Source organism: Rattus norvegicus, chromosome 1 (assembly GCF_021556685.1).
Source record: "Rattus norvegicus strain SHRSP/BbbUtx chromosome 1, alternate assembly SHRSP_T2T, whole genome shotgun sequence".
Classification (NCBI taxonomy): Eukaryota; Metazoa; Chordata; class Mammalia; order Rodentia; family Muridae; genus Rattus; species Rattus norvegicus.
This window is the reverse complement of record NC_141534.1, coordinates 213,867,824-213,895,369: the sequence shown is the minus strand read 5'-3', so window position 1 is coordinate 213,895,369 and position 27,546 is coordinate 213,867,824. Positions and strand designations below refer to the sequence as shown.

General features: G+C 44.6%; 1 protein-coding gene across 6 annotated transcripts in view; it reads right to left on the bottom strand.

Annotated features, from left to right (window-relative positions):
• The window catches only part of Kmt5b (lysine methyltransferase 5B), a 49,380-nt gene extending 31,241 nt beyond the window's left edge, over nt 1-18,139 (bottom strand). For 2 of the 6 annotated variants that reach the window (XM_087573608.1, XM_087573624.1), the window contains exons 1-2: nt 17,219-17,433; nt 145-380 (exon numbers count right to left, since the gene is read on the bottom strand). In XM_087573608.1, the coding sequence (XP_087429734.1) occupies nt 145-304 (160 nt within the window). In that variant the 5' untranslated portion in view covers nt 305-380; nt 17,219-17,433. 6 annotated transcript variants of the gene reach the window in all.
• Nucleotides 18,140-27,546: the final 9,407 nt, after the last annotated feature.

Sequence of the window (27,546 nt, the reverse complement as noted above, 5' to 3'; positions counted from 1 at the left end):
AATGACAAAAGGAGAAGAAAAGAAAAACAAACAAACAAACAAACAAACCAATCTGCTGACTGTGAGAACAAGGGAGTGTAACAACAAGGAAGCTGAGGGAATATGGGCGACCGCCAGCAAACCCAGTGAGACGAAGGTACGTACATCTGTTGGGCCGCCTCTCAACAGCGTTTCTGCCAGTCTTCAGGGCGTCCTTGCCCGCGTGCTGTAATTTGGATTGATTCTGCTGATGGTCATTAGACAACTTGCTTCCATTTCTCCTGCCATTCACCACCATGTTCTTGGAGTCTCCCAACCACTTCATACCCACAGACAGCCTGACCCAGGAGCATTTAGTCACTCTCTTCAGATAGCTTAGAGAATAATTTCAATGTTCTCTCCTGACAGAAACAAAACATGAAAACAAAACAGGAGGTAAATATATGAAAGACCATGTCAACAGACTGTAATAAAGACACAGACCATTCTTGTCTCCCTTCCACCATATATCAGTCATGACTGCAGTGCCCCACGCTTCCCACAGCAGACCTCTAGTTCCATTAACATTTCCCTTCTCAGTTACCAAGAACTGAGAAGCATCTCTGCCTATGCACAGCTCAAGAACCCACTGATACAGTTTGGTAACACTCTATGAACTCAGAGTAAAATACAAGGGAAGTGCCTCCTTTGTTCATAGGAAAGCTTAAGAAAAGCCATATAAGTGAAGTTCTGTTCACTCCCAAAAGGGACAACTGAAACCTAGGAATTCTCTACTTACGTGTAAGAACCTGACATGCACCAAGCCTGATGTCTCAAGTCTGATTCCAGGCCCCATAGATTGAAAGAAAAGAATCACCTCTCCCAAGCTGTCTTCTGATCTCCAGAATCATGATATGAATTTCCTATCTTTCTGCTGTTTGAAGGCATTTAAGGACCCATATCCATACCCATTTGGAAACATGTGTAACTGTGCCTCACAATGGCAAGCAAATTTAAGGAAACAATGTATATACAATATTCTTCACTTTCTGAACATTAATGAGCTGGATTTGGGAATGGGGATTTATTTGAGGGTCTGATAGGTCACAGTTACTGCTGCTAATGTTCCTCACAAGGGAGTTGCACTGTAGTTCAAGAGAAACTAAAGCTTGCAAATGAGAAAAATGCAGAACTGAAGACCCTCAGTACTGAAGGGAATCTGTGAGTACTAGCACAACTCCACTAGTGCGGATGAAAAGCTGCAGTGCGCTTGCAAGAGAAACAATGCAACTCAGCGCTTCTAGCCATGGCTCTCCTGATAACAGATACTGGGTCTTTGTCTTCATAAAGGCATAGAAAACTACAAGTGATAACCATTACTGAGAGCAATGGAACTGACACCAGGGTCTCACACAGGCTAAACATGTATTCTACCACTGAACCACGCCCCTAGCCTCATGATAAATAATGAAGGACTCCAAGGAAGGTAAACCTTTAATGATACAAACACAACACATCAATTTCTATGTGTCCTCAGAGTTCTTTGTATAACTTCACAGAGGGCTTTTTAAAAAAAAGCAAGCAGGCTCAGCTAGAAGGTGAAGACGCCTAGATGATGTGAAGATAAGCGTCTCTGAGGTCCTTCCCTCTGGGTGTTTCTATCTAAATTCAGCCGCTGTTTAGCTTTTATTTCACTGTCTTTCAGTTCTCACAGGATCATCATTAAACTCATTTTGCTTAAAGACCTTTTTTTTTTCTTTTTAAGATTTATTTTTTTTAAAGATTTATTTATCTATTACCTATTACTGTCGCTGTCTTCAGACACACCAGAAGAAGGCATCAGACCTCATTACAGATGGTTGTGAGTCACCATGTGGCTGCTGGGATTTGAACTCAGGACCTCTGGAAGAGCAGTCAGTGCTCTTAACTGCTGAGCCATCTCTCCAGCTCAAAGATTTATTATTTTTAAGTTGTGTGTCTGTGTGGATGTTTGTGCAAGTTCTGGTGTCCTTGAAGGCCAGAAACGTACAGTTCTGAGAAGATGGAATTATAGGAGGTTATGAGCTGCCTGATGTGGATGTTGGGAATTAAACTCCGTTCTTCTACCAAGAGCAGTACATGTGCTAAACCACTAAACCATCTCTTCAGGGCTGAATTTTGTCTAAAGACTTTACTGATGATCAAGTACCATGTACAATGTTTAAGCTTGGGAAGAAAGAAAGAATTACATTACTGTATGCCACCTGTGGGTAGTGCCCTTGGGAGATGCTGGATACTCTTTAGAGCTAGAATTAACAGCAACTGTAACTGTGAGTGTAGGAACCAAACTCAGATCCTCTAGGAAAGCAACAAGACAGCTCAGTAGACAAAATTGTTTGGCACTAAAGCCAGCAACCTGTGTTTGATCCCAGAACCTACATAGTAAAAGGGAAGAACCAACTCCTGAAAGAAGACTGTCCACCTCCACAGGAGCACTATTCCATAAGACCACTCCCCCCAACCCCCAAATATGTTTTTAAAATTAAAGAACCAATTAAAACATACTTATTTTTACTTTCTGCGTATGGGTATTTTGCTTGTATGTATGCAATGCATGCATGCCAGGTACTCAAAGTCATTAGAAGGTGTCAGACCATGTGGAAGTGCATTACACACTGACAGTTCTTTTTTTTTTTTTTTTTTTAAGATTTATTCATTTATTATATATAAGTACACTGTAGCTATCCTCAGATACACCAGAAGAGGGCATTGGATCTCTTTACAGATGGTTGTGAGCCACCATGTGGTTGCTGGGAATTGAACTCAGGACCTCTGGAAGAGCAGTCAGTGCTCTTAACCACTGAGCCATCTCTCCAGCCCCACACTGACAGTTCTGAACTACCATGTGCATGTTGGGGATGGAACCCAGGTCCTCTGAAGAGCAGCCAGTGCTCTTAACCACTGAGCCTTCTTTTCAGCCCAGAATCCAGACATTTTGTCTCCACCCTCAGCTGGGACAACATACTGCGGGTTGATGATCTCCCTTAGCTGTTAGGAGGGTCTAGACCACACTGCAGTGATATGTCCATATTGTCTTGAAATTCTAATTAGTTTTTGCCTGACCATTTCAAATCTTCTATTAGATACCCACAGTGCTAAGGCTCAATCACATATTGTGATCTGTCAATCACAGATAAGGTAGGATATACATATACTATGACTTCCCTATATTTTTGGCTCAGCATTTAGCTTAAATTTGTTTTGGGGGGGGGGGGGGAGAGCTGAGGACTGAACCCAGGGCCTTGAGCTTGCTAGGCAAGCGCTCTACCACTGAGCTAAATCCCCAACCCCTAAATTTGTTTTTATTTCATGTACATTGGTATTTTGCCTGTATGCATTCTGTGTAAGGGTGTTGGATCCCCTGGAAGTGGAGTTACAGTGTTGAGCTGACATATAGGAGCTGGGAATTGAATCCAGGTCATCTGGAAGAACAGACAGTACTTTTAATTCCTAGGCCATTTCTCCAGTCCTCTGCTCAGCACTTTGTTTTAGTTCTGTACCTCTAGGAAAAACAAAACAAAGACAACTAAAGCACTTTTGATCCTTTTGGAAACTCCCAAGAATGTCCCATGTGACAGACCACTTATGAATAATAACTCAAGAATGTGTTTTTAGGAGTCCTAAGTGTAACTGTAGAAGAGGATAGACAGACATGGCTTTAAAGACTTTATGTGATGTGTGTGCAGGTGCCAACAGAGGCCAGAAGGGGGCAGATCCTTTAGAGATGGAGTTAGATTTGTGATGGATGCATGACTTGGGTGCTGGGTTAGAACATGGGTCCCAATGGGACAGCAACTGCTCTATGCAGAATCTTTAAATTATGACTTATAGTCCCACTCACAAGATTTGAAGCAGGAACCCCAGGTGTGACAAGACCTCTGTGTGGTGCACAAGTTAATGTGAGAACAATTGCTCTAATCATTCCTTCACTGTACTATCTGCCAGGAAAAAGATAGACCAATTTTCTAAGAAAATTCACAGAACAGAATTCACAGAAATTTAACCTGCCAAAAATTCTACCAAGGATTCTTTCTAAGTTTTAGGAAAAGCTCACCAGCAAATCATTCCAGGAAGAGCACTTTAGTCACTGCAAGTTGCTCTCACTATAACTGAATGTAGGTTAACTACCAAAGAACAACAACAGGGCTGCTACAATGTGATCAACCGAAGCTGCTGTCTGAACAGGTCCACAATGTAGGCAGTGTGTCAGTCAAGAGTAACACAATTTCCAAGACACAATGCTGTGTATATAGCTCAGCAAAGGATCCTGAATGGGACTCTGTTGGAATTAAAGAATTTTGTATAGGAGCTTGCTGTGTAGACATGGCTGGCTTCAAACTCACAGATATTTTCCTGCCTCTGCTTCCCTGATTAAAGGAATAGATGGTTTGTTACCTAATTTTGTAATATATTGCTAAATCCAGCTTTTACATAGGTTCCTGAGACCTGAACTCAGCTCCTCATGGGTGTGTGCCAGGCACTTTACCAACTGATCCATTTCCCCAGGTCACCTGTGGGAAAAACATACTAAGAAATGATAAATTAGTAATCAAAGCAACTGAGATGGCCCAGTGGGTAAGAGGGCTTTCCTTATAAGTTTGGTAATTTGAGTTCCATTTCCAGGATCCACACACATAAAGGCAGAAGTTGGCCTCCACTTGTGCACCATGGCACATATACAATAATTTGAAAAACAAAAACCAAAAATTCAATCAAGAGGGTGAAGAAATATCTGATTAGTTAAGAACATTTGCTGCGGGGTTGGGGATTTAGCTCAGTGGTAGAGCGCTTGCCTAGCAAGTGCAAGGCCCTGGGTTCGGTCCCCAGTTCCGAAAAAAAGAAAAAAGAAAAATTTGCTGCTCTTGCAGAGGACCCAGGTTCAGCTCTCGGCACCCAAATGACTCAGAACTCTGCTACTCAAGTCCCAGGGGAATATAACACTCTCTTCTAGCTTCCTAAGGCACAGGCTTGCATATGGTGCACAAACATATGCAGGCTTAACACTCATACACATAAACCTTTAACTTAAAGCACCAACTACACAGATACCTATACACTGGTATTCATAGGACAGCCAGAGCTACATAGAGAAACCCTGTCTCAAAAAACGAAAACAAAACAAATGAAAAATAAACACCTTAGTGAAAAGAGAAGCAGAATAATCAGGAGTGTTCTGGTCAAGCAAGTGTGATAACTTTTTTTAAGAAAGCTGAGGGGAAAACAGGAAGCCAGCTGCAGCAATCAAAAGTGTACTTTGAAGGCAAACACTAGCCTAGAGCAGAAACACCTTCACAGTCTAGTGTGGCAGGGTAGACAAAAGGTTAGAGAGGCAGGGTAGGGCAGAGATGCTGAAAGGATAGGCAACAGAAGATAGGTTTTAGAAAGCACTTGGAGACAGAATTTATTCTTTCAGAAACACAGGAAGCAGAGTGACGTTAACATCATTTCAGTTTTAAAGGACCATACTAGCAGGTTACTGTTGTGAAAAGCTCACAATTTAAAAGCAGAGATGCAACACTGGCCTGCATGGGTAACAAGAAATGGCTGACTCTGGGTCTTCTCTGAAGGTTTCATGAACAGCACTGAGACTAAATGTAGAGGTCAGACAATGAGAACTCATACTTCCTATAGAAGAATCTTGAGGCAGCTGACAGAAACTATAGGAATCTTAGGCTTTGGTCATTTCTAGATGCCCAGGGTTGAGAAACAGGCTGGGGAATACCACCTGGTACTGTGGTACTTATAGGATTTCAAGCCACAGATCCAAATTTATCTAGGCCTGGTGTGGATAAAGCAGGTCTAAGAGCTAAGAAGACTAGCTAATAATCAAAAGTCAAGACAAGGACAAAGCAGCCCATGAAGGAAGAAGGAGCAAAAACAGCCCAGGAACAGCACTTAAGTCATCTTGGGGGGTTGGAGATTTAGCTCAGTGGTAGAGCGCTTGCTAAGGTCCTGGGTTCGGTCCCCAGCTCCAGAAAAAAAAAAAAAAAAAGTCATCTTGGGTAGAGGGAGCAGAGATTCAGAAGGCAAGTTAGGACAGACCACTGATGACTGAGGCAGCCCTGCTAAGGAATGAACATCGTACATGGATGCAGTGTCTCTAAACATGCACTCAGAAATACAGTCTGTGCTAAAAAACAATGGCAGGACAAAGAGGAAGATTAGCCAAAGAAGAAGTCTTAAATGCCAGGAAAGATAAATGTCAATTAAATTGAGGGACTGAGGAATGCTAGAAACACTGATTAATTTGAGATTGTTTAGGGTCTCAGTTAAATTTCTAAAATTTATTTGAGAGGTTAAAATGTAAATGGCTCACAACAGTTAAAATCACACACTACTCTTTTAGTAATTTTATTATTATTTTTAATGTATGTGAGTATACCCTCCAGACATACCAGAAGAGGGGATCAGATCTCATTACAGATAGTTGTGAGCCAGTCTGTGATTGCTGGGAATTGAACTCAGGACCTCTGGAAGAATAGTCAGTGCTCTTAACTGCTGAACTATCACTCTAGCCCTAGTAATTTTATTTATTTATTTTCATAATACCTGAGTGTATGCATATTTATCATATGCCTGTAGAAGCTGTTAAAAGTGAGAAGAAAGAGATGGATCCCCTGGAACCTGAGTTACAGTTGTGAGCTACCAAACCCAGATCCTCTACAACAGCAGTAAGTGATTAACTACTGAGCCACCTCTCCAGCCCCACTTACTTTTATATTAACACGAGTATTTTGCATGTATACCTTTATGTATACCATGTGTGTGTACCTAGCAACCTTGGAGGCCATAAGGCGGGAGCCACCAGTCCAGTCCCCATGTTAAAACTTTTTAACATCTGGTGGACATGGTAATGGATGCTTATCATTCCAGTACTTGTGGTGCAGAGGCAGGAGGATTGGCAGTTAAAACAGCAGCCTCAGGGACATAACAAGTTTGATGTCAGTCTGAGCCGTATAAGACCTGGCCTCAAAGGAAAAAGGGGGTGAGGGTGGTGGGGAAACCTACTACTGTTGACTTGCTAGATGGACAGGTCAAACTGTTTCCTAAATATTTATGTTTACGCACACAGGTTAATGTTGCACTCAGCTTTGGGCAGACAAGTTTCTTTCTTCAATGGTTAGCATTGAATCCAGAGTCTCAAAGTGGTCCAAAGTGCTGAGTGTTCAGCCCAATATGGGACATCTATATCAAACCCTACTCCATGGCTCAGAGAGCATCAAGGAGGAAGAGGTGGAAAGAATGTAAAAATAGGATGATGGGGGAGTGCTGTGAACCAGGAACTCTCTCATGGACTCACTACCATTGTGGTTATCTGTACAAGATCAAGACAGCAGCAACAGTCAGTATTCCAGCAAGTGATTCTATACTAACAGGACTCAGGGGCTTACAGATAGAGAGCCACACACCTCCCCTCCCCCCCAAAAAAAGGAAAAGAGGAAAGAGTATGTTGGGGGGGGTTGCTGGGAGGAGTGGAGGGAAAAGTTGGAGGGTATGATCAAGATACATTGTTTTATGTATGATATTGTCAAAGAATAAATCCAGAATACTCTATTTAAAAAGTTAATTCTCTGGGCTGCAGTGACATGCTTATCTAAGTGGAAGATGATAAAGTCCCAAGGGGTGACCCTGCACTCTCTGAAAATGATGCAACTAAATTCTGAGGAACGGTAACTAGGGATGGCAGCATCATTCTCAAGAGGTTGGTTCATCAACACAAAGGAAGAGTGTCACTGGATCAACAAGTGGGGGAAGAGGCAATGGGAAGAGGCAATGTTTCTCAGGTTCTAGGACCAATCACAAGGTTGGATATGGAGGGTGCAAATTAGGATCAGCATGAAGCACATTAGAAAACTGTTTAAATAAGAAAGTACTTAGGAAATTCAGAAGGCTAGTCTGGAGGCTTAAAAAGATGATAAATTTGAGGCCAACTACATAGTGAGATCCCCATCTCAAATAAAGTACAAAATAATCCATCCCTCCTAAAAAACTGAGGTAGAAATGGGAACTCATACTCACACCATGACATAATATCAGTAAGACGGAGTGCCCCTCCACCACCACACCTCCCTGCATGAGAACACTACAGCTGCATTTAGGGGACAGGGTACCATTTTCCCTAAATGCTTACTTACTTATATTCAGAAAAACACTCAATTCAGAAGAAAACATAGTTGTCTCAGTAAATGTACTCGACTCAGGAAGTATCCTGTGCCCAACAACAATGGGCATCTTCCCACCCAGTCACTGGATGAAAGCACAGTGCTGGTAGGTTCCTGAGTTTGCAGTCTTGGCCATTTGGAGGACACTGCTTCCAAATGTAACTTCAAGATGGGAGAGTTTAACTTTGTACAAAACTACTTTTTAAATTCTGCAGAGAGGACTTGAGAGATGGCTGAGAGGTTAGGGGCACTGGTTGCAGAGGACCCAGGTTTAGTTCTTAGCACCCATATGGCAGCTCAGAACCTCTTGTAACTTTTAACTTCAGTTCCAGGGGGATCTGATGCCCTCTTCTGGCCTCCACAGGCACAAGGCACACATGTTTCGTACAAACATACAAGCAGGTTAGACACAAATTGAAAGAAAATTACTTAAAAAAATTTTTTTTTCCCGGAGCTGGGGCCCGAACCCAGGGCCTTGCACTTGCTAGGCAAGCGCTCTACCCCTGAGCTAAATCCCCAACCCCTAAAAAATTTTTTTAATGTTGTAGAAATAAAAACATTCATTCTGGGACTGGAGAGATGGCTCAGTGGTTAAGAGTACTGACTTCTCGGGGCTGGGGATTTAGCTCAGTGGTAGAGCGCTTACCTAGGAAGCGCAAGGTCCTGGGTTCAGTCCCCAGCTCCGAAAAAAAAGAACAAGAAAAAAAAAAAAAAAAAGAGTACTGACTTCTCTTCCAGAGGTCCTGAGTTCAATTCCCAGCAACCACATGGTGGCTCATAACCATCTCTAAAGGGATCTGATGCCCTCTTCTGGTGTGTCTGAAGACAGTGACAATGTACTCATATAAATACAATAAATAAATAATTAAAAAAAATTCATTCTGAGTGACTATAAAGAATTTTAACATAATTTCTATGACATTACCAAGAACTCCTGAACAAGTTTAACATGCTGAACTTTCTGTGTGTTTTATCTTAGAGAAAGCATACAGTGGCAGGAACAATCCCAAATGGCTGAAAAGAAAACAGAAGTTAAAAAGCAGATTGCAGTACCAGTGACATGACTCACTGGGTAAAGATGTCCCACCTGATGACCTGAGATCAATTCGTGGGACCCACACAGTTATCTTCTGCCTTCCTATATGAACATTATGGTATTCATGCACTCAAAGAAACATAAAAAAATAAAAAAGGCTCTATCTCGCTGAAGATTCTGGAAATTAATTAATTAATTAATTAATTATTAATCAAGAACCAGGTAGTTTGCTCCAATACCCAAAGGAAAACTGCTACAAAGACCATGACAAAGTACACCAAGGTAAAAACTTGTCATCAGACTAGAAGCATACAAAATGCCACTACAATCAAAAGTGTTCTTATAGAACCAATATATTGAAAGTATCTTCAAAGTTATTTCCCCTGTGATTAGAGGTATGAGACATAGGTACAGACTTGCATGGGTTCTAAAAATACAGCTGGCTTCTCCGCTATACAATTAGGTACTAAAGTGGTGAGTGTTAAGCCAAATAACCACTTCTGAGCAGTGTCATGGCTGACATTATTCTATTTTATCAAAAGCCTGCTTAGATAAAAATTTTGATTTAGCAAAACATGTAAACACTAAAACCCCTCAACTGATAAGTTCTGACTAGGCAGCTACAGTATTTGGCTGTGGATCTACAGTTGGACCTGAAATACAGTCTTCTCCAAATGCTTCAGGAGAAAAAATACTGACAGTTTCTTCTACCTCCACATTTGGAGTGTTCGACCATAGTTTATGTAAAAGACACTCCTTGACTCCAATAGCCTCAGTAAGTATTTCTAAAATGAAAGTTTTAGCTATGTTATTGTAAAGAAAGTCCACAAAACCACTGTCTCCATTTTTCCACCTGATCAGGGCTCACTCAATAGTAACACCCAATACAAACAAGGGCCAATACAACCAATATTTCCTTTGCTGTACTTTCGGTCCCTTTTCTAGAAATAGATGTCACCTACTGCCACATTCCAGTAAGTACAGCTTCTATAGCTCCTAGCTCCAAACTTCTGAGCAAAAAAGGTGGAGAGATGGCTGGAGATGGCTCAGCGGTTAAGAGCACTGACTATTCTTCCAAAGGTCCTGAGTTCAAATCTCAGCACCCACAGAGTGGCTCACAACCATTTGTAATGGGATCTGATGCCCTATTCTAGTGTGTCTGAAGAAGCGACAATATACTCATATACATAAATAAATAAATCTTTTAAAAATATTTTATCATCTCTACTGCAAAATGTCTCAGCCTCAGGGGCTAAGGGAGATGGTTAAACAGTTAACAGAACATAATGTTCTTGCAGAGGACCCAAATTTAGCTTCCAGCATTCACATTGGGTAGCTGACTGTAACTTCAGCTCCAGGAGACCCAAACCCCTTAGGAGACACCCTCAGATGTAGCATAAATTCACACAAACACTCTGACAGTTTCTTTGACATGGGCAAAAATAAAAACCAAAGGAAGAAACTCAGTTGGCCACAATGGCCCACACCTGTAATCCCAGCTACTCGGGAGGCTGAGGCAGGGGGCCTAATGTTTGAGGCCACTACTTAGTGAGATGCTCTCATAAAATAAATTTAAAACCCATGCAGACTTAAGTAGCAAGTTATTTGACTAATTATTATTATTGCTACATGACACACAAGAAAACAACGTACTCTGAGCTTTATCATAGGAAGTTCAATGTCAAGGAAGGAAACAAGGATGAGCAAGATACACAGGCACTAGACAAGAGAGCCATGTCTTACAAAGCAGCACCTCACCTACAGTGAGGGAACAGGGTCTATGTGGCACAATAGATGCAATCTCTTAACTAGTGTTCTGGGCTCTCCACACCATGGCTTCACTTTGACTCAGAGCTGTACCAAAGACTGAGTAGCACATCACGAGTCCACACACAACCCTGTAATACAATGCTACCACTGTCTTCCTCAATGTATTAATGAGAACAAGGCCAGAAGAATTAGGCAAGATAGCCAAGGTCAGATTGTACATTCTTAGTAACATACAAAGAAGCGATAAAGCCTCAATGTAAATCTTTGGATATACTTGCCCCATAAGTGAAGATAGTAGAATAGAATGGTAATAGCTTCTGCCTTCATAGAGCTTCAGTGTGTGAAGAGACTACATATGTAGTCATCTAAAATAACCACGATCTGGTAAGAACTACAAAGATGTGAAAAAATTAAAAGATACATTGAGACTTTAATCAGGAAAAAAAAATGAAAACATAGAGAGGATCATGGTGTGGGGAAAGCACTTTGGCTATTTACTTCTATTCACCAAACGTTTTTAAAAGCCAATTAACTTTGAACTTTCTAGGACCCTGAGTGAGGCTGCTTCTGCTTCTTTCTGGAAGGGGAAAGGTTTCCTACTAGGCTCTCTAGTCACAGACACTATACTAGTTCACTGGCTGAAGGGTCAAGGACCCTTTATTCTCAGTATGTGGGCTCAGTATAAATATATACTCTATATGATGCAATGCAGGCATTGCCTTGAAAATAAAAATACTCTTCAGAGATCACTGAGTCATTCAGACACATCAGATACTTCATCTCGTCCTATAAATCAGATGAAATGATTCATTCTGCAGACCTGGAATCCATTCATTCCACAAACACAGCAAAAGCCTGCTGGCATTCAGGCACTGTTCATGGTGCTGGAATAGTTGTTGTGGCCATGGAACACTAGAGGGCCCACAAGAGCTTCCACCTTCAGAAAAAAGCTACAACTCCAAGGTTGAAAATACTCTGTGGGTAAAAGCACTTGCTGCTCTTTTAGAGGACCAGAGTTCAGTTGCCAGCGCCCACATCAGGTACTATCTCCTTCAGGTATCTCACTATCAACTTCAGAGGATCCAAAACCTTCTTTTGGATTCCATGAACACCTACATTCACACACTCAGACACACACAAATAAAGTAAAATGTTTAAAATGCTGTTTGGAAAAATGCTGACCTGGTGCTTCTTTAAGGGGGAACACAAATGCAGGTGGCCTACCACCTGTACCAGGGGCTATAATACTCAGAGTAGCATGTGTGACTAAGGGCTCATGGCTCAGCTACTCCACTGATATTAGCATCACAAACAAGAAGGCTCAGGAGTGAATTTTGCTGCTCAAATACATTTCTATCACAGGTAGCAATGCTGGGTCTCAAACTCTTGTTGAAATTTAGTACAGGCTGAGCCACAATCAAAACAGTAAAAGAGCTGATCACAGACAAAAGCCTCTGGGTCTGTTTACTTGTTTAATGTGCCCTATTACACACAAATGAAGACATGCTGCTGAGATCCTAGCAAGCAGGAGCCATGTGAGGCTTAAATATCAAGATTTTCAGACCACTGATGTATGCTAATATCTCAATCTGAAAACCACCTGCACTGTGTAAAGCCTCTTCTGACACTTCAAAAGACATAAAACCATGTGACGCCTGAAGATGAGCTAAGTAAACCAAATGTATATGGTAAATGTAACTGGAGTGGTTCTTAGAAATGGGAAGGTACAGGAAGATGGAGTAGAATTTAGGACTAGAAGTAACTTTGGAGAGAATGTCCCCAATCATTCTTCAGAAACAAACACCTGGCCGCATCAGTGCCTTGAACACAGTGAGTGACAGCAGAGACTGCTGTAACACAGTACCAACTCTTACAGTAAGAGTCCTCTGGGGGTTGGGGATTTAGCTCAGTGGTAGAGCGATTGTCTAGCAAGCGCAAGGCCCTGGGTTCGGTCCTCAGCTCCGGGGGGGGGGTGTCCTCTGACCAGCCCCGAAATTATATTTATAAACAGCATCATAGTTTATACACAACCCTAGAGTTCAAAGGTGTCTGAGCTTGTGCCATTTCCACACCAGCTAGCCTCAACTCAGGGCCTGAGGCCTGAGGCAGCAGATGCTAATTGGTTTGACTGTCCCTGGGCACTATGGGATGAGAATGGCAAAATAAAATGTCACTTAGAGACTTATAGAGTGTGGGTACTATTTTTCCTCATTGTGAAACTAAGATAACAAAGGCTGATACAAAGCTGTAAATGGTTTCAGGCACATGAAAATTCACTTATTCTAACTTTCTGGCTTAAACAATATAATATGGGAAATCTGCTTTCTCAAAAAAAAATTTAAAAAGAAAAAATATCACTAGAAATTAATACAAATTTATAAAAAATAGGCTAGGGTGATTATTGTATAGATGGAGTTGCTATAAAAAAAACCCCTACAGTGCATTTAAAAAAATATGCATATAACTAAAAATTAGGGACTAAAACAAGTTGTATGTGTAGCTTTAAACTATGTTTGTTTTGGCTTCTTCTCTGGGGGGAGAGGGGTTGGAGATAAGAGTTTCTCTGTGTAGCCCTGGCTGACATGGAATTTGCTCTGTAGACCAGGCTAGTCTCAAACTCAGAGATCTGCCTGCCTCTGCCTCTCAAGTGTTAGAATTAAAGACATGTGTCACACCGACAGACCTTGTTTTGGCTTTCCGAAACAGAGTCTTACCAGGTAGTTTAGGCTGACTTTCAATTTGAGTCTCTTATCTCTAGAGGGCTAGGATTATAAGCACATGCCAGACACCATGCTCAGACACTTTAGAAAGTGTTTGCATAGGAAAAAATGGATTTCAGATTATACTGAACAAAAATAGTTTAAATATTGATCAGGCACCTTTCCTCTCATTGGTACTTCTAATCTTTAGGAAGCATTCAATTATTTGGAGGGGGGACTAAAATGATACCTACTATAAAAAATTGTATTTAACAATCTCCTATTAGAAGGAAGAATGCAGATATGGACAATGAATTTTAAAGGAGGTTGTTCACAACATGCCTCTCCCCCTCCCTGATTGAAAGCTCCTGGACTGCTCACTAAGAACACTTGTCTATACAGTATGTTTATAGAACTTGGCCACTTAACTCCAAAGTTCAGGAGCTGCAGAGACAGCTCAGTGGTGATGCGCACCTGTTACTCTTGCAAAGGACCCAAATTCAGTTACCAGAACCCACACAGTGGTTCCTAACCATTGCTAACTCAGGTTCTAAGGGACTGGATGTCCTCTTTGATCTCTGGGGGGGGCGGGGTACTAGAGGCACATATCTAGGTAAAACAACTCATACACATAACTTTGAATATATTTAAAAATCTGCAGGGATTTTAATTCATACTTCAAGTTTAAGAGTATTTTTTTTTTTTTTTGGGAGCTGGGGTCTGAACCACTGAGCTAAATCCCCAACCCCTTAAGAGTATTTTCTAAATGATCATTTTACTACTTTTAATTATGTGTGAGTGTGTGGTTATGTGCACATGAGTACAAGTGCTCTTAGAAGCCAGAAATGTCAGATTCCCTGGGGCTGAAATGAGTCAGCTAATGTGGGTACCAGGAACTGAACTCAGGAACTCTGGAAGAGCGGAACTCACTTTGCTGCACTGAAGTCCATCAGTTAGTCAGAAACTTTGATTTATGAGTCTTTCCTTTTTCTCCACTGACACGCTAGTAAATCAAGTGTTTTATTCACTCCCAAAACAAAGTCATTAAAGCCAGAAAATGCAAAGGTCACACATACACATAGAGCTAGTATCTAGCTCTACCTGAGATACAACCACCCCGAGTTGTCTCTCCCTACAGTTACTCAATTTATGCTAGGCAAACAATAATGTGACACCATATGATCCCTTGTTTTTACTAGTAAAGAGTGCTCTAGAGCTAGCAAAGTCCCAGACCTTTTGACCAGAGAAAAGGATTTTGTTGAATGGAGAAGATAAAGTTCACATGTGACAAACAAAAGCACAAAATAATGGATGGAATCATAATGATTTGCATTTGTTCTGCAAGCCACTGTAAAAGTACTCCTGAAGACAGGGAGCTTCTCAGATGCTATACACTAATCTGTTGTACAACCCAGACACATAGCTGAGCATTATAAACCTACAAGCTGATAGCTGCATAGAAGATGACTGCATAGGAGGTAAGATCCACTGATGACCCAAAGGGAAACTTAAAGAGACTGCTCCACCCACCTATAAAACACCTGTTCAACCACACAAACATCCCAGGACACACCCCTCTCATCTCATCTGCATACATTTCTGCAGCCCAGCCTTCCTAGGCACTGTCCACTGGTGTCTTCTACAAGTATGGAGAGCTCAGAGTAGTAGTAGCCCAGTGTCACCACAGTGAGTTAAAACACATTCAAAAGAGCACTTGGGAGAAAAAGGAAAGTCCTTGGAAATGGTACTTGAAAGAGTTAGGTTTCAATCACAGGGAAAGAACGGGGGCCTACTGTCCTCTTGAAGCATAAGTTCTCTAAAGGTAAGAGTTCTGCTTCTTTTCTTTTTCTCTTTTATAACAATTTTTAAAAAACTTTCAATGACACTGACTGGATACATTTTTTAAAACTACAAAGAAGCTTGACAAGCTAGAAATTAACAAATTATCTCTTTCATGAAGTGACTGCTGAACACCTGTGCTAAAGTGGACCAAATAAATCTTAGTACAAGACTCAACAGGCTCACAAGAAAACCAATGTATGTACAAAGACGTTCAGGGAACAGAGGAATCCTGCTTTCTGTTGAGGGCCAGCCAGGATGCTTGTTCAAAAGACCGTGCCAGCAGCAAGCTACACTCTCTTGGGGATTTTCTGTATTCTGGGACAGAAGAAAGGGTGTGGGATCGCCGGAGACTGGACGGCCAAAAGGCACCAGGTATGGGAAACTAGTGTGGGCTTGGGAGGAGTAGAATGTACGATGTCAAGAGGCTAGACTCAAAAACTATTGTTTTCCCACATACGACATCTAAACATTTGCACACTTTAATCCAAGAGCGAGCTTCTAGTGAGGTCAAAACTGCATCTACACAGTAAACATGTCTTTGACAATTCACTCTTAAGGCATGGACTTCATGCGCAAAATCCGAGATCTTTTCAGGCAACAAGTAACTTCCTCCTCGCCTCTGAAAGGGCTTATGTTTTGTCTACTAATTACCCAAACTGGCTGGCGTTGCTGTCAATTTAAAAAAAAAAAAAAAAAAAAAAAAGGACCCGGGAAAAATTACAGGGAGAAGCGAGTTCCTCTAAGGAATCCATCCACTCCGCAGTCTCCCAACCTCACAGGCCTCTCTGTGTTAAATAGTTTTAAGTTTAGAAGGCAGGTTTTTTAAAAAAAAAATCATCAATTCAGGTGGTTCATCTTGTCTGCTCCTCTGGAGGGAACTCTCTCAAGAGTGAACGCCGTCAGAAAGTTCAAGATGAACTTCACGTCTCCTCCTCGCACTCCGGCCGAATGAGCGGATGACAGATCGAGAGACCCCAGTACCACAGCGCTCCGCTCGAGCTTGGTCCCCCTCACCCCCCGCGACGCCGCGGGACAGCACGAAGAGGGGAGGGAGCGAACTGAAGAGCGACAGGCTGAGCCTGGAGCGACAGGAAACGAGGCTCGGGCCAAAACAAAAACAACCGAAAGTTCGGCGCGCCAGCGCGAGCAGATTGGGCGAGACGCTCGACAGCCGCCCATTGGAGAAGAGGAAAAACACAGTCCCCCAATCCCGAGCGGCCGAGCAGCTCCCCTCGTGCGGCCGCGACCCGGCCCTCGCCGACCGCTACTGCTCCCTTCCGGCCGCCTCCACCACTGCAGGCCGCGCTCGCCCGGTCGTCCCGGCCCCGCAGCCCCGCCCCGCGGCCCGGTTCCCGCACGCACGCACGTACGTCCTCCGCGGCTCACCGCCAGCACGGCCCGTCTTCCAGCACCGGGCCCATCCAAGAGCTCTTCTACCGAGCTTCCGAGGAGCTTGACTACACTTTTTCGTCCCTCCAAAAAATTAATCACCAAAAAATATTTCCTCAGAAAAAATTGGAGAGTAAAATCCAATATGGCGGCATGGACGTAGCACCGCCCGCTGCCTCCGCTGACGGGAGGGGGGAAATAAAGGAGTCCGCGTCCGCCGAGGGCCCCCCCAACACTGCCGCCACAGCCGCCACCGCGGCCCGCGCCCAGCCCCTGTCCCCGAGCCCTAGCTCGCAGCGCTGGGCCACCCCCGCCTCACAGACCTCGGGCCTCACCTCCACCTCGCGCGCAGTCGCGGGATCTGGGGGGCATCCGCCGGCTTCGGGGCTTCGCGTCCTGCGTTCTCGCGCAGCGCCGGGTGCCGCCTCCGGTCCCCGGGCGTCCTCACCTCATAGCCCCCGTGCCTCGCTGCCGCGCCGCAGACGCGTCGCCGCCCCCGGTGAGCCACCCGGACACCGCCCGGGCTCGGTGGAAGGACACGAAAATGAGTCCACGGATGACGGCGGAGGGACACCACGCCGACACCGAGCGTGCGCGTTCCTTTGCCCCGCGCTAGTGGCCGTGAAGGCTTCGACGGAATTCTGCGGGAAGAGGCGGAGAGACACCAGAAAAAATGAAGTTCTCCGCCGCGGCACCCGACGGCGGAGGCACAAGGGCGATTTTTCCAAAGAAGCCGCGTCGTTGCCGTCGCTGAGCCTCGAGGCGGAGGGATCGCACCGAGCGTTGTTCGAAGATCCCTCCGCCCGGCTGCCCTTTAAATCTCGGTGGAGGCGGCGTCGCCGCGCGCCCGGCGGGCGCCACCTAGATTGCCGGCCGCTCGCTGCCCCGCGGGGTTGGCCCCCGCCCCCGTCCCTCGCGCACCTGCACCTACCAGGGACAGCTCCCCATCTGCGATTTCGGGGGAGGGCAGCTGCGGGCGCACGGCGATTCGGTCCCGCTGTGCCTCCGGGGTGCACCGAGGGGAGGCGGCTTGGGATGGCGAGTTTCTTTGTTGTGGGGATGGGTGTCGTTGGAAGCAGAAACACCCTTCAAAACCATGTGGGCCACCGGAGCGTTACCACTCGGGAGGTGGGGAGGGAACGTGCGTTGGGTCCCCCGTGCTGCCACCGGCCGCTCCTTGAGCACCTACTGAGTGACAACCTCTCCACGACTTGGCCACTCTTTACTCTCTTCGGGCTCAACCGGTGCGAGAAAGGCGGTTTGGTCCTCCGGGAGCTTGGGGCGGAAGATCCGGAGTGGCTTGCACCCACGCCTGGGGTATGGCGAAGCCCCACCCCTTGGATCTTTCAGTCGGATAAGGGGTGCCGCACAACAATAACTAGGGTCACATCCTGAACCCCTAACCAGGCATCGTTCATAGCGATCTGGTATACCGCCTTATTTGTCCCTCAGGGTAATCCCCAGAGGTCGAAAGCATTGTGGGTCCCAATTTACACATAGGGACATTGAGGCACGGACTGGTTAGGTGACTTTTCAACCACTCAGGGCTGGAGCCAGAACCTCTTGTACACTACTCAATGAAAAACAAAGGCTTTAAAGTAAAGCAGGTGGTTGGGACCTGAAGGAGACATTTGAGGTTGTCACATCCATACAGAAGTAAGCACCTGCCTGAGGTGGAGGGTGTTAAGGAAAAGTACAAAAGTGTTCAGGCAATGTAAGGAAAAAAAGAATGCAACTCCAGCCACACATGGGACAGGGAAAGCAGTCGAGGGACCATTCCAGGAGAGCCCCAGCCTGCCTTGGTTCCCTACAAACACCACTACCACCCTGCACTCTCACATACCCTAGCACAGTAGGCACTTTCTAGAGGATGGCTCAGCGGAGTCCAACTAATACTGGGACTCTGTACTCCTTTGGAGTCCCTGCACCTGGGGCTAAGCCTGGGATCTCAGGTTGGATGATTTACTCCTCAACGTCTACTTGTAACGCAGTTTGGGTGTCTGGACTCTTGCATGCACCTCTCCAGCCTCCTCCCCCAACAAATACAAGACTGCTCTGCTGCAAGCAGCTCTCTGAAACTGGTGGGACGTGGAGATGGGTTTGGGCATTCTGGGAACCCGCTGGGCGGCTGGCTGCCTTCCTGGTCTTGGATATGGGCACCGCCAGGCCCCTGGACTGCCCTCTCCCTCTCTGTAACTCGGCCCCGCACACTTTCCACCCTCCCTTGTGACTGCAGTGGCCCAGCATCCTTACCTCTCTACTTCTACCTTAGCAGGCTCGCCATCCTGCCCACTAGCCAATACTCTTCGAGCCCTTACTTTTCTCCGCGAAGGGAGAAGGGCTTGTTAAATTGCTGCCTGTGAGCCTGCACAGCTGCCCGAGGAGCGCCACAGAGAGAACAGGCTCATGTTCACTTCTGACTCCTGGAAGGGATGCAGGGGAGGCTCTTTAATCATTCAGACTTGCTTCAGGGATGAGCTCATTGACCCCTCTCCCTGCTCCAGGGGTTCGAGGTTATTCAGATGGTGACGTGTCTTTTTCACACCGATGAGCTTGGAACAAATGTACAACATAGGAGTTTTGTTCAGAGCATTCACCTGGAATAGTCAGACACCCCGCGGCTGAAAGACTTCACTGAAAGATTCTCACACAGCATCTTTTACCACCTTCATTAACCACGGACCTTCTGAAGCTGTTTGAATTCTTTGTATCTGTCACACTAAATTTTACATTATTTGCTAATTTACTCTCAATAAGATACTTTTTTTAAAAACCCACACTCCATTCTTCTTCTATTGCTGTAAGAAAATACCTGTGGCTAAGCAGCTATGTCATTGACAAGAATAGGAGTTTAATATTAGACTCCCAGTTCTGGAGTTTGGCAAATCTGAGACCCTGATGTTAATATTAGGTGTCTGCCTTCTGGATGGCTCTTCACACAGTGAGACAAAACAACATTTAGTTTAAGTCTTTGCTCTTTCTAAAAAAAAGATGTATTATTAATTATGTGCACTTCTGTGGGTGTGTGCCTATGAGTGTGTGCCATCGGAGGCCAAAGGAAGGTGTCAGATGCCCTGGAGCTGGAGTTAACAGGCAGTTGTCAATACCTGACATGAGTATATGAACTGAACTTGAATCCCCTGGAAAAGTGCATGTAATCTTAATCATCCTTCCAGCTCTCCAGCCCTTCTGTTCCGATTTATATAAAGCTCCTCCTGTGCTGGGGCGATGTTCTGCTAGTAAATGCTGACCGTCAACTATGAGGACCTGAGTTTAACCTCCAGGACCCATGGGAAAAGGTCAGGTATGATAATCGGTTTGTAATCCCAGCATTCAAGGTGACTTGTGGAGCTAACTGACCAGCCTAGACTACTTAACAAGTATCAGGCCAGTGAGAGACCCTGACTCTAAAACCAAGATTGAGGCTGGAGAGATGGCTCAGTGGTTAAGAGCACTGGCTGCTTTTCCAGAGGACCCAAGTTCAATTCCCAGCAACCACATGACAGTGTACAGCCATCTGAACTCCAGTTCTAGAGGCTCTGATGCCCTTGTCAGTACCCTCGAAGGCACTGTACACATGTGGTTCATACACACATGCAAATTAAACACCCATAAACATAAAATAAATCTTGTTTTTAAAAGGTTTATTTATGGGCTGGAGAAATGGCTCTGGTTAAGAGCCCCGACTGCTCTTCCAGAGGTCCTGAGTTCAATTCCCAGCAACCACATGGTGGCTCAACCATCTGTAAAGAGATCTGATGCCTTTTTCTGGTGTGTCTGAAGACAGCTACAGTGTACTTATATATAATAAATGAATAAATTAAAAAAAGATTTATTTATTTTATATATGTGAGTACACTGTCACTCTTCTTTGACATACCAGAAGAGGGCACCAGATCCCATTACATATGGTTGTGAGTCACCATGTGGTTGCTGAGAATCAAACTTAGGATTATCTGGAAGAGCAGTCAATGCTCTTAACTACTGAGCCATCTCTCCAGCCCGATAAAATAAATCTAAAAAAAAAAAAAAAAAAGTTGGGCATGGTGGCACATGCCTTTATTCTTACCTTGGGAGGCAGAGACAGGTGGATCTCTGTGAGTTTGAGTACAGCTTGGTCTGCAAAGTGTGTCCCTGGACAGCCAGGGTTATTTGAGACCTTGTCTTTAAAAAGAAAAAAAGAAGTGGAAACATTCCAAGGAATGAATGACACCTGAGGTTGTTCTATGTCCTCTATATGCACAAGCACTTACATATACATGCACACACATGGACATGGACAGAAACAAAGCCAATCATGTCATCAAAGTCCTATCCCCCATGACCTCTTCTTACCCTAACTCTGTTCTGAATCCCCACCTCCAAATACAATGAAAGTGTGACCCTGAAGATTAAGTTCTAATGTATGGACTGGGGAGACACACCAGTCAGTTCTATTAACACACGCCTAGACACTCCAGGAAGAGTAACCACAACTGAGGAATTGTCCCCTTGACATTGACTTGTAGAATCACTGGGCAGTGGTGGCTCACACCTTTAATCCCAGCGCTCAAGAGGCAGAGGTGAATCTGAATTCTAGGCCAGCCTGGTTTATGGGGACAGCCAGGGCTACAGAGAGAAACCCTTAACAAAACAGAGAGAGGGAGGGAGTGAGAGGAAGGGAGGGAGAGGGAGGGGGGAAGGTAGAGGCAAGAAAGAAGGACAGGGACAGGAAGACAGGGAGGGACAGACAAACAGACAGACAGACAGACAGACAGACAGAAGCCTGAGCAAGCATGGAAGCAAGCCAGGAAGCAGCGTTTCTTCTTCAGGTTCTCAATATTCCTGCCTTAAAGTGTAAGACAATTAATTCTTTCTTGCTCAAGCTGTCTTGCTCAGTAATTTATCACTGCAACAGAAGATGTTACCAAAGACCAGGAGAGTTAAATGTGGAGCTCACACTTGTAATCTCAACACTTAAGAGGCTGAGGCAGGAGGGTTGCCATCAGTCTGAGTCCACACTACATTGTGACAATTGTCTCAAAAGAACTAGACAAACAAACAAACCAAATACAAAATAAACAGAGTCAGTGTGTGTGTGTGTGTGTGTGTGTGTGTGTGTGTGTGTGTGTCTGTGTGTACAATGAGCATCAGAGGAAGTGTTTATGCTATGGCACACATGGAGGTCAGAAAACAATTTGGAGAGGTGGGTTTCTCCTTCTACATGTGGCTCCCAGGGATGAAGCTTAGGCCTACTTTTATCCCCTGAGCAACCTCGAAAGTTATCTTGAAGCAAGCCCTTCAATTTAGGGTTCTGATGTTTCCTTGTGATCAGATCAAGGTCGGGATCTCTGACCAGAATTTCTCAGAAGTGGTGTCTTCTGGCTGCATCTTGGCAGGTGGCAAAAGGCCTCAGCTTGATCCTTCCAGGTGAGATTCCCTCGGGTCTCTTCATGATGCTCTGTCCTCTGGAAAGTCATTTATTTTCTGTCTTAGTTTTCAAAAGCTTGGAACTTAGGAAGATGTAGTGTTCTGTTCCCACTGTGCTATTTATTTTATTTATTCATCATGTCTTATTTTATATTTTTGAGACAAGGTCTCATTCCGTAGTAGATCAGCCTGGCCTAGAACTCACAGAAATCTGCCTGTTTCTGCCTCCCTAACATTGGAACAAAAGTATGTGCCACCCTGCCCACATCCACTTTATTTACATTACTGCACTTCTGGTGGGTGATGCTGTAAGACCTTGGTCTCCAGGTTTATGCTGCTGGCAGGTGGTAGAAATAGTAAAAGATGGGGCACCAATGTTATTCCCTTAAAGGGGATAGAAGATCTTTCCTCCTCTTCTCTTTTCCTTCCTGGCCATCCAGTGAGTGAGGTTTTGCTCTACCATGTGCTCTTGACCTTACCCAAGTGAGGTGATGCACTCTATTATCCCAGTACTCAGGATGCAGTGGCAGGTGACTCTCTGTAAGTGTGAGGCCAGCCTGGTCTACAGAGCAAGTTCCAGGACAGCCAGAGCTACACAGAGGAACCCTATCTCACAAAACCAAACCAAACCAAAGACAACAGTGACAACAACAACAACAAACACAAGTACTTCTGGTCTTGATGCTGCTTCAGCAGATCCAAAAGCAACATGGGGGCCAAAGGTGAACCAAAACCTGTAAAACTGAGGCAAAAGAAACCTTTTCTCTTCGATTGTCTCAGGTATTTTGTTATAGCAACAGAAAGCTAAATAATCATTTTCTCTCTTTCCCTTGGTTCTCCTTTCTTTTTATCTTAGGTACTCTCTCCTCAGTTCCTTTCCTTACCTCTTTCTTCTCCCCTCTCTTCTCTTTCCCTTCCCTCCCCTCCCTTCTCCTCCCTTCCCTTGTTCCCCTTCCCCCGCTCCTCTCTCTCTGGTAGTATCTTACTATGTAGTCTAGGCTAGCCTTAAACTTGCACTTCTTTTGCCCCAGACTCTTAAGTGCTGGGGATTGCAGACATGTAGCACCATGCCTAGACTGTTTTCATATTTCTATTTATTTGTGATTGCATTTATTTTAGCTGGAAATAAAGAACCCAGATGCCAATAACAAAAGGACAAATAAACCATTTGTGGTCTACATAGAAGATAGAAAGCTGACACAAAGGACAGAGCGCCTACTACAAACAGCATGGGCAAAAATGAAAACACCATGTTGATGAACAGAAGCCAGGAGTCATATAAATAAAAAAAAATAAATAAAAAGGTTTGATGTAAACTACACAGCATCCTAGAGCTAAAATCCACAATGTGTGGGAAAACCTGAGGAGTCATTTGTCCCCTGTCTCCAGGTGCACTGAAGGGAGCAGCTGGGGATAGTGAGTTTCTTTGTTGTGGGGATTGGGTGTCGTTGGAAACAGAAAGACCATGTGGGCCACTCGGAAGGTGGGGAGGAAACACGTGTTGGGTCCCTCGTGCTGCCACGGCCACTCCTTGAGCACCTACTGAGTGCACTTGCCCATGTAAATGCCAGACTTCAGATGGGAAGTGTCTCTGGGGTTGCAGGAGAGCATGTTGGAAAACTCTAAAATTGAAATCTAAGTTCTATGAGCGCTATGTACTCGAAATAGAGAAGGAAAAAAAAAAGCTAATTGATTTTGGATCTCACTCAACCAAAACATCTCCAGTCTTTCCACAGCATGTTTTTTGACCCAGGGAACTTTGCAGTATAGTTTCCTCTTGAGTGCTTCCTGTCATTTCATCTAGAACTGACCCTGGTTAACAAGTCAACTCCAGGTTCAAGGTGAAAAACTGAAGATTCTAGGTCCTTTGCCAAGGTACTGTTGGTGCCTCTAATACAACCAATTTCAGCTTATCCCCGACTACTTACAAATAAATGAGCCTCAGAGTATGGTTACTTTATTTGCTGTATTTGGCTTTGCCAATTACTGGGGGCGTCACCCCTAATCTACTCTTGTAACTGCTGGCCTGGCTACCTCCCCAACAGTGTAGCCCAGACACTTGCTGTTTTTCCTGTCCACACACTCATCTCCTGTTCACAGCAGCTTCCTCTCTCCTCCTCTTCTCCCTCCTTCCTCTCCTTGTCTCTCCTCTTCCATTCAGGTCACTCCAAACCCACCTGCCTCTAATCCCTCCAGTAATAGCCAGTAGCCAACTCTATTTAACCAAGAGTTTTAAATCAAGGAACAAGGTTTGCACAACAAAAGCTTGTAAACATGAGAAGTCACTCTGGGGCCTAGAATTCCAGTATAGAATTTAACATAGCAATAGACCAAACCTCAGCAGGTGCCAGTTATTACTGAGCGGGATTTAGGAAGGAGGAGCACTGTTCTAGAACCTTCTATAATCACTAGAGACTTTCCTAAGGCACCTCCCCACTTCTGCATGGACTGAGAGTTAAACCTTTTCTGAACTAAGCTTGGTAGTCTCTGGCCAGTGTGACATTGTCCTTCTCTGACGTTGTCCTCTTAGGTGTACTTACAAGGGTAGACAACTTGTTTCATGGTAAATTCTGAGGAGTGGTGATTCTTCAGCCAAAAGTTGTCATGGTTTCCCAGATGATATTCTGAAAGGTTGGAGAGTGCCTTCCGCTGGTCTTGGCATTGAGCTCCTGGTGGAGATGACTTCCCAAGTGAGGATTCAAGAGCTGGCCCACTAGGATGGGAAGGAAGGGCTCACACTGTCCTTTATATGTCCTGGTCAATCTCACTGTCAACTTTGCTGGACCAGGGTGCCCAGATAGCTGGATAAACACTGTCTCCTTGGGCATGTGGAGGGTGTTTCTAGAAGAGATAAACCATCAAATCAGTGGGCAGAGTTTAGCAGACACCCTACCCAGGGTTGGGGACCACCATCCACTCCATGGAGGGTGCAAGTGGAATGTTCAGTCACTCCGAGGCAGTCTGATCTTTGAACTGCTCCAGGTTAGGGCTGGAGGGCTGCTGTGCGCTTCCTGATCTTCCAGAAGCCTGGAGCCATTTCATGTCACATGGTTCACAACTGCCTGTGACGCCAGCTCCAGGGCGTGTGACTCTTCTGGCCTCTGAGGCACTGAGAGGCCAGAATACATGTTCATAGACACACACACATACACATCAATAAAAATAAAATAAACCTAAAAAAATTCAAAGCTTGTACTAGCTTGGCTTGGTACTAGCAGAGGTTTCAGGCATCCACTTTAGGTCCTCAGATAGACCCTCTGTAACAGGGAGGAACTGATGGTCCTGAGACAGACCCTCTGTTAATAAGAGAGGAACTGGTTTCTGTCAAGTGGGAAAGAATCTCTACTCTTGGTTTGAGTATGCTTGAGTATTCTGTCTTTCTTTTTTAAAAAAATATATTTACTTTTATGTCTATGAGTACACTGTAGCTGTCTTCAGACACACCAGAAGAGGGCATCAGATCCCATTGCAGATGGTTGTGAGCCACCATGTGGTTGCTGGGAGTTGAACTCAGGACCTCTGGAAGAGCAGTCAGTGCTCTTAACTGGTAAGCCTTCTCTCCAGGCCTTCCTTCCTTCTTTCCTTCCTTTCTTCCTTCCTTCCTCTTTTTCTTTCTTTCTTTCTTTCTTTCTTTCTTTCTTTCTTTCTTTCTTTCTTTCATTTTGTATGTGCGGTGTGTGTGCATTGTATGTGTTTGAAGGGAGAGATACAACCTCACGGATGCTACAAGGTGCAGGTTCAGCAATGGAGCGGTGGCTAAGAGCTTACAGCTAAGCCATAAGCACAAGGCAGAGAGATCTAATTGGGGACTGAATGGGTTTTTCAAACCACAACACCGACACCAAACAGCACACCCCCTCTAACAAGGCCACACCTCCCAATCCCAAGCAGTCCCATCTACTTCTAACCAAATATTCAAACATTTGAGTCCATAGATGTCGTTCTCACTCAGATCACTACAGTTGTCAACTTGATTGGCTCTGGAACCAATTACAGACAGCTCTGTAAGAGCATTTCCTAGACAGATTAACCAAGGGAGGATGACCCTCCCCTAGAGTGGGTAGCACCTTCTACCGGTGACCCAAATATAAAGATGTCCTAGAGAAGAGCTGTTTTATATATTTGTGTGTATATGTGTGTATGTCTTTATGCATGTATAAACACACACATGAGCATACCGTGGTACAAGTGTAGAGACCATAGGACAACTTGTGAGAGTCAATTTTCTCTCCTTCCACCATGCAGGTCCCAGGGATTGAACTTAGGCTCTCAGGCTTGGCCACAAGTGCCTTTATGTGCTAAACCACCTTACCAGCCCAAGCCGCTGTTTTTTGCCTGTCAGTGTCTGCCCCCTGCATCTACTCTGTTACGGCATTGGAATCCTGTTGCATCTTGAAATGGAGATCAGTGGCTTTCTAGGAATCTTCCAGACCTTCAGTGGCAAGTTGCTGAGGTGTCGGGCTTTATGGACCCAACAATTCCTAGGTTCTCATCCTCTCCAGTGTGTAGACAGCCTCTGTTGGATGTCCTAGCCTGCGTGATGCAAGGCAATCTAAAAAAAAAAAAAAAAATCCTTTACAGTGTATATCCACCACTTGGTTCTGTTCCTCTAGAGAATGCTGACTGATACAGGCTCTTTTCTAGAATCATATCCCAGACCAGCCCAGGCTGGCTTCCCCACCAGTTGACTCCGAGAGAAAGCTTTTAGAGACCACCCCAGGCAGCTCCAGCATGGAGTCAGGGAAGCAGGAGAGGAAGGAAGGAAGAAGCTGTGTAACTCTGTAGGCAACTGTGGCTCAGGGCTCCTTGTGTCAGTGGGAAAACACCTCAGAGTTCAGTTGTCCCAGCTGAGAGGCAAAGAATTGGCATGCTGATTTGTCTATCACTGATGACCACTGTCTTAGTTAGGGTTTCATTGCTGTGAACAGACTCCATGACCAAGGCAACTCTTATGAAGAGAACATGTCATTGGGACTGGCTTACAGGTTTAGAGTTTCAGTCCATTATCATCAAGGCAGGAACATGGCAGCATCCAGGCAGGCATGGTACAGGAGGAGCTGAGAGTTCTACATCGTCACCTGAAGGCTGTTAGCAGAGTACTGGCTTTCAGGCAGTTAGGATGAGGGTCTTAAAGCCCACAATCACAGTGACACACCTACTCCAACAAGGTCACACTTTCTAATAATGCCACTCCTCGAGCCAAGCACATACAAACTATCACATCCACCAAGTTCCACTTGCC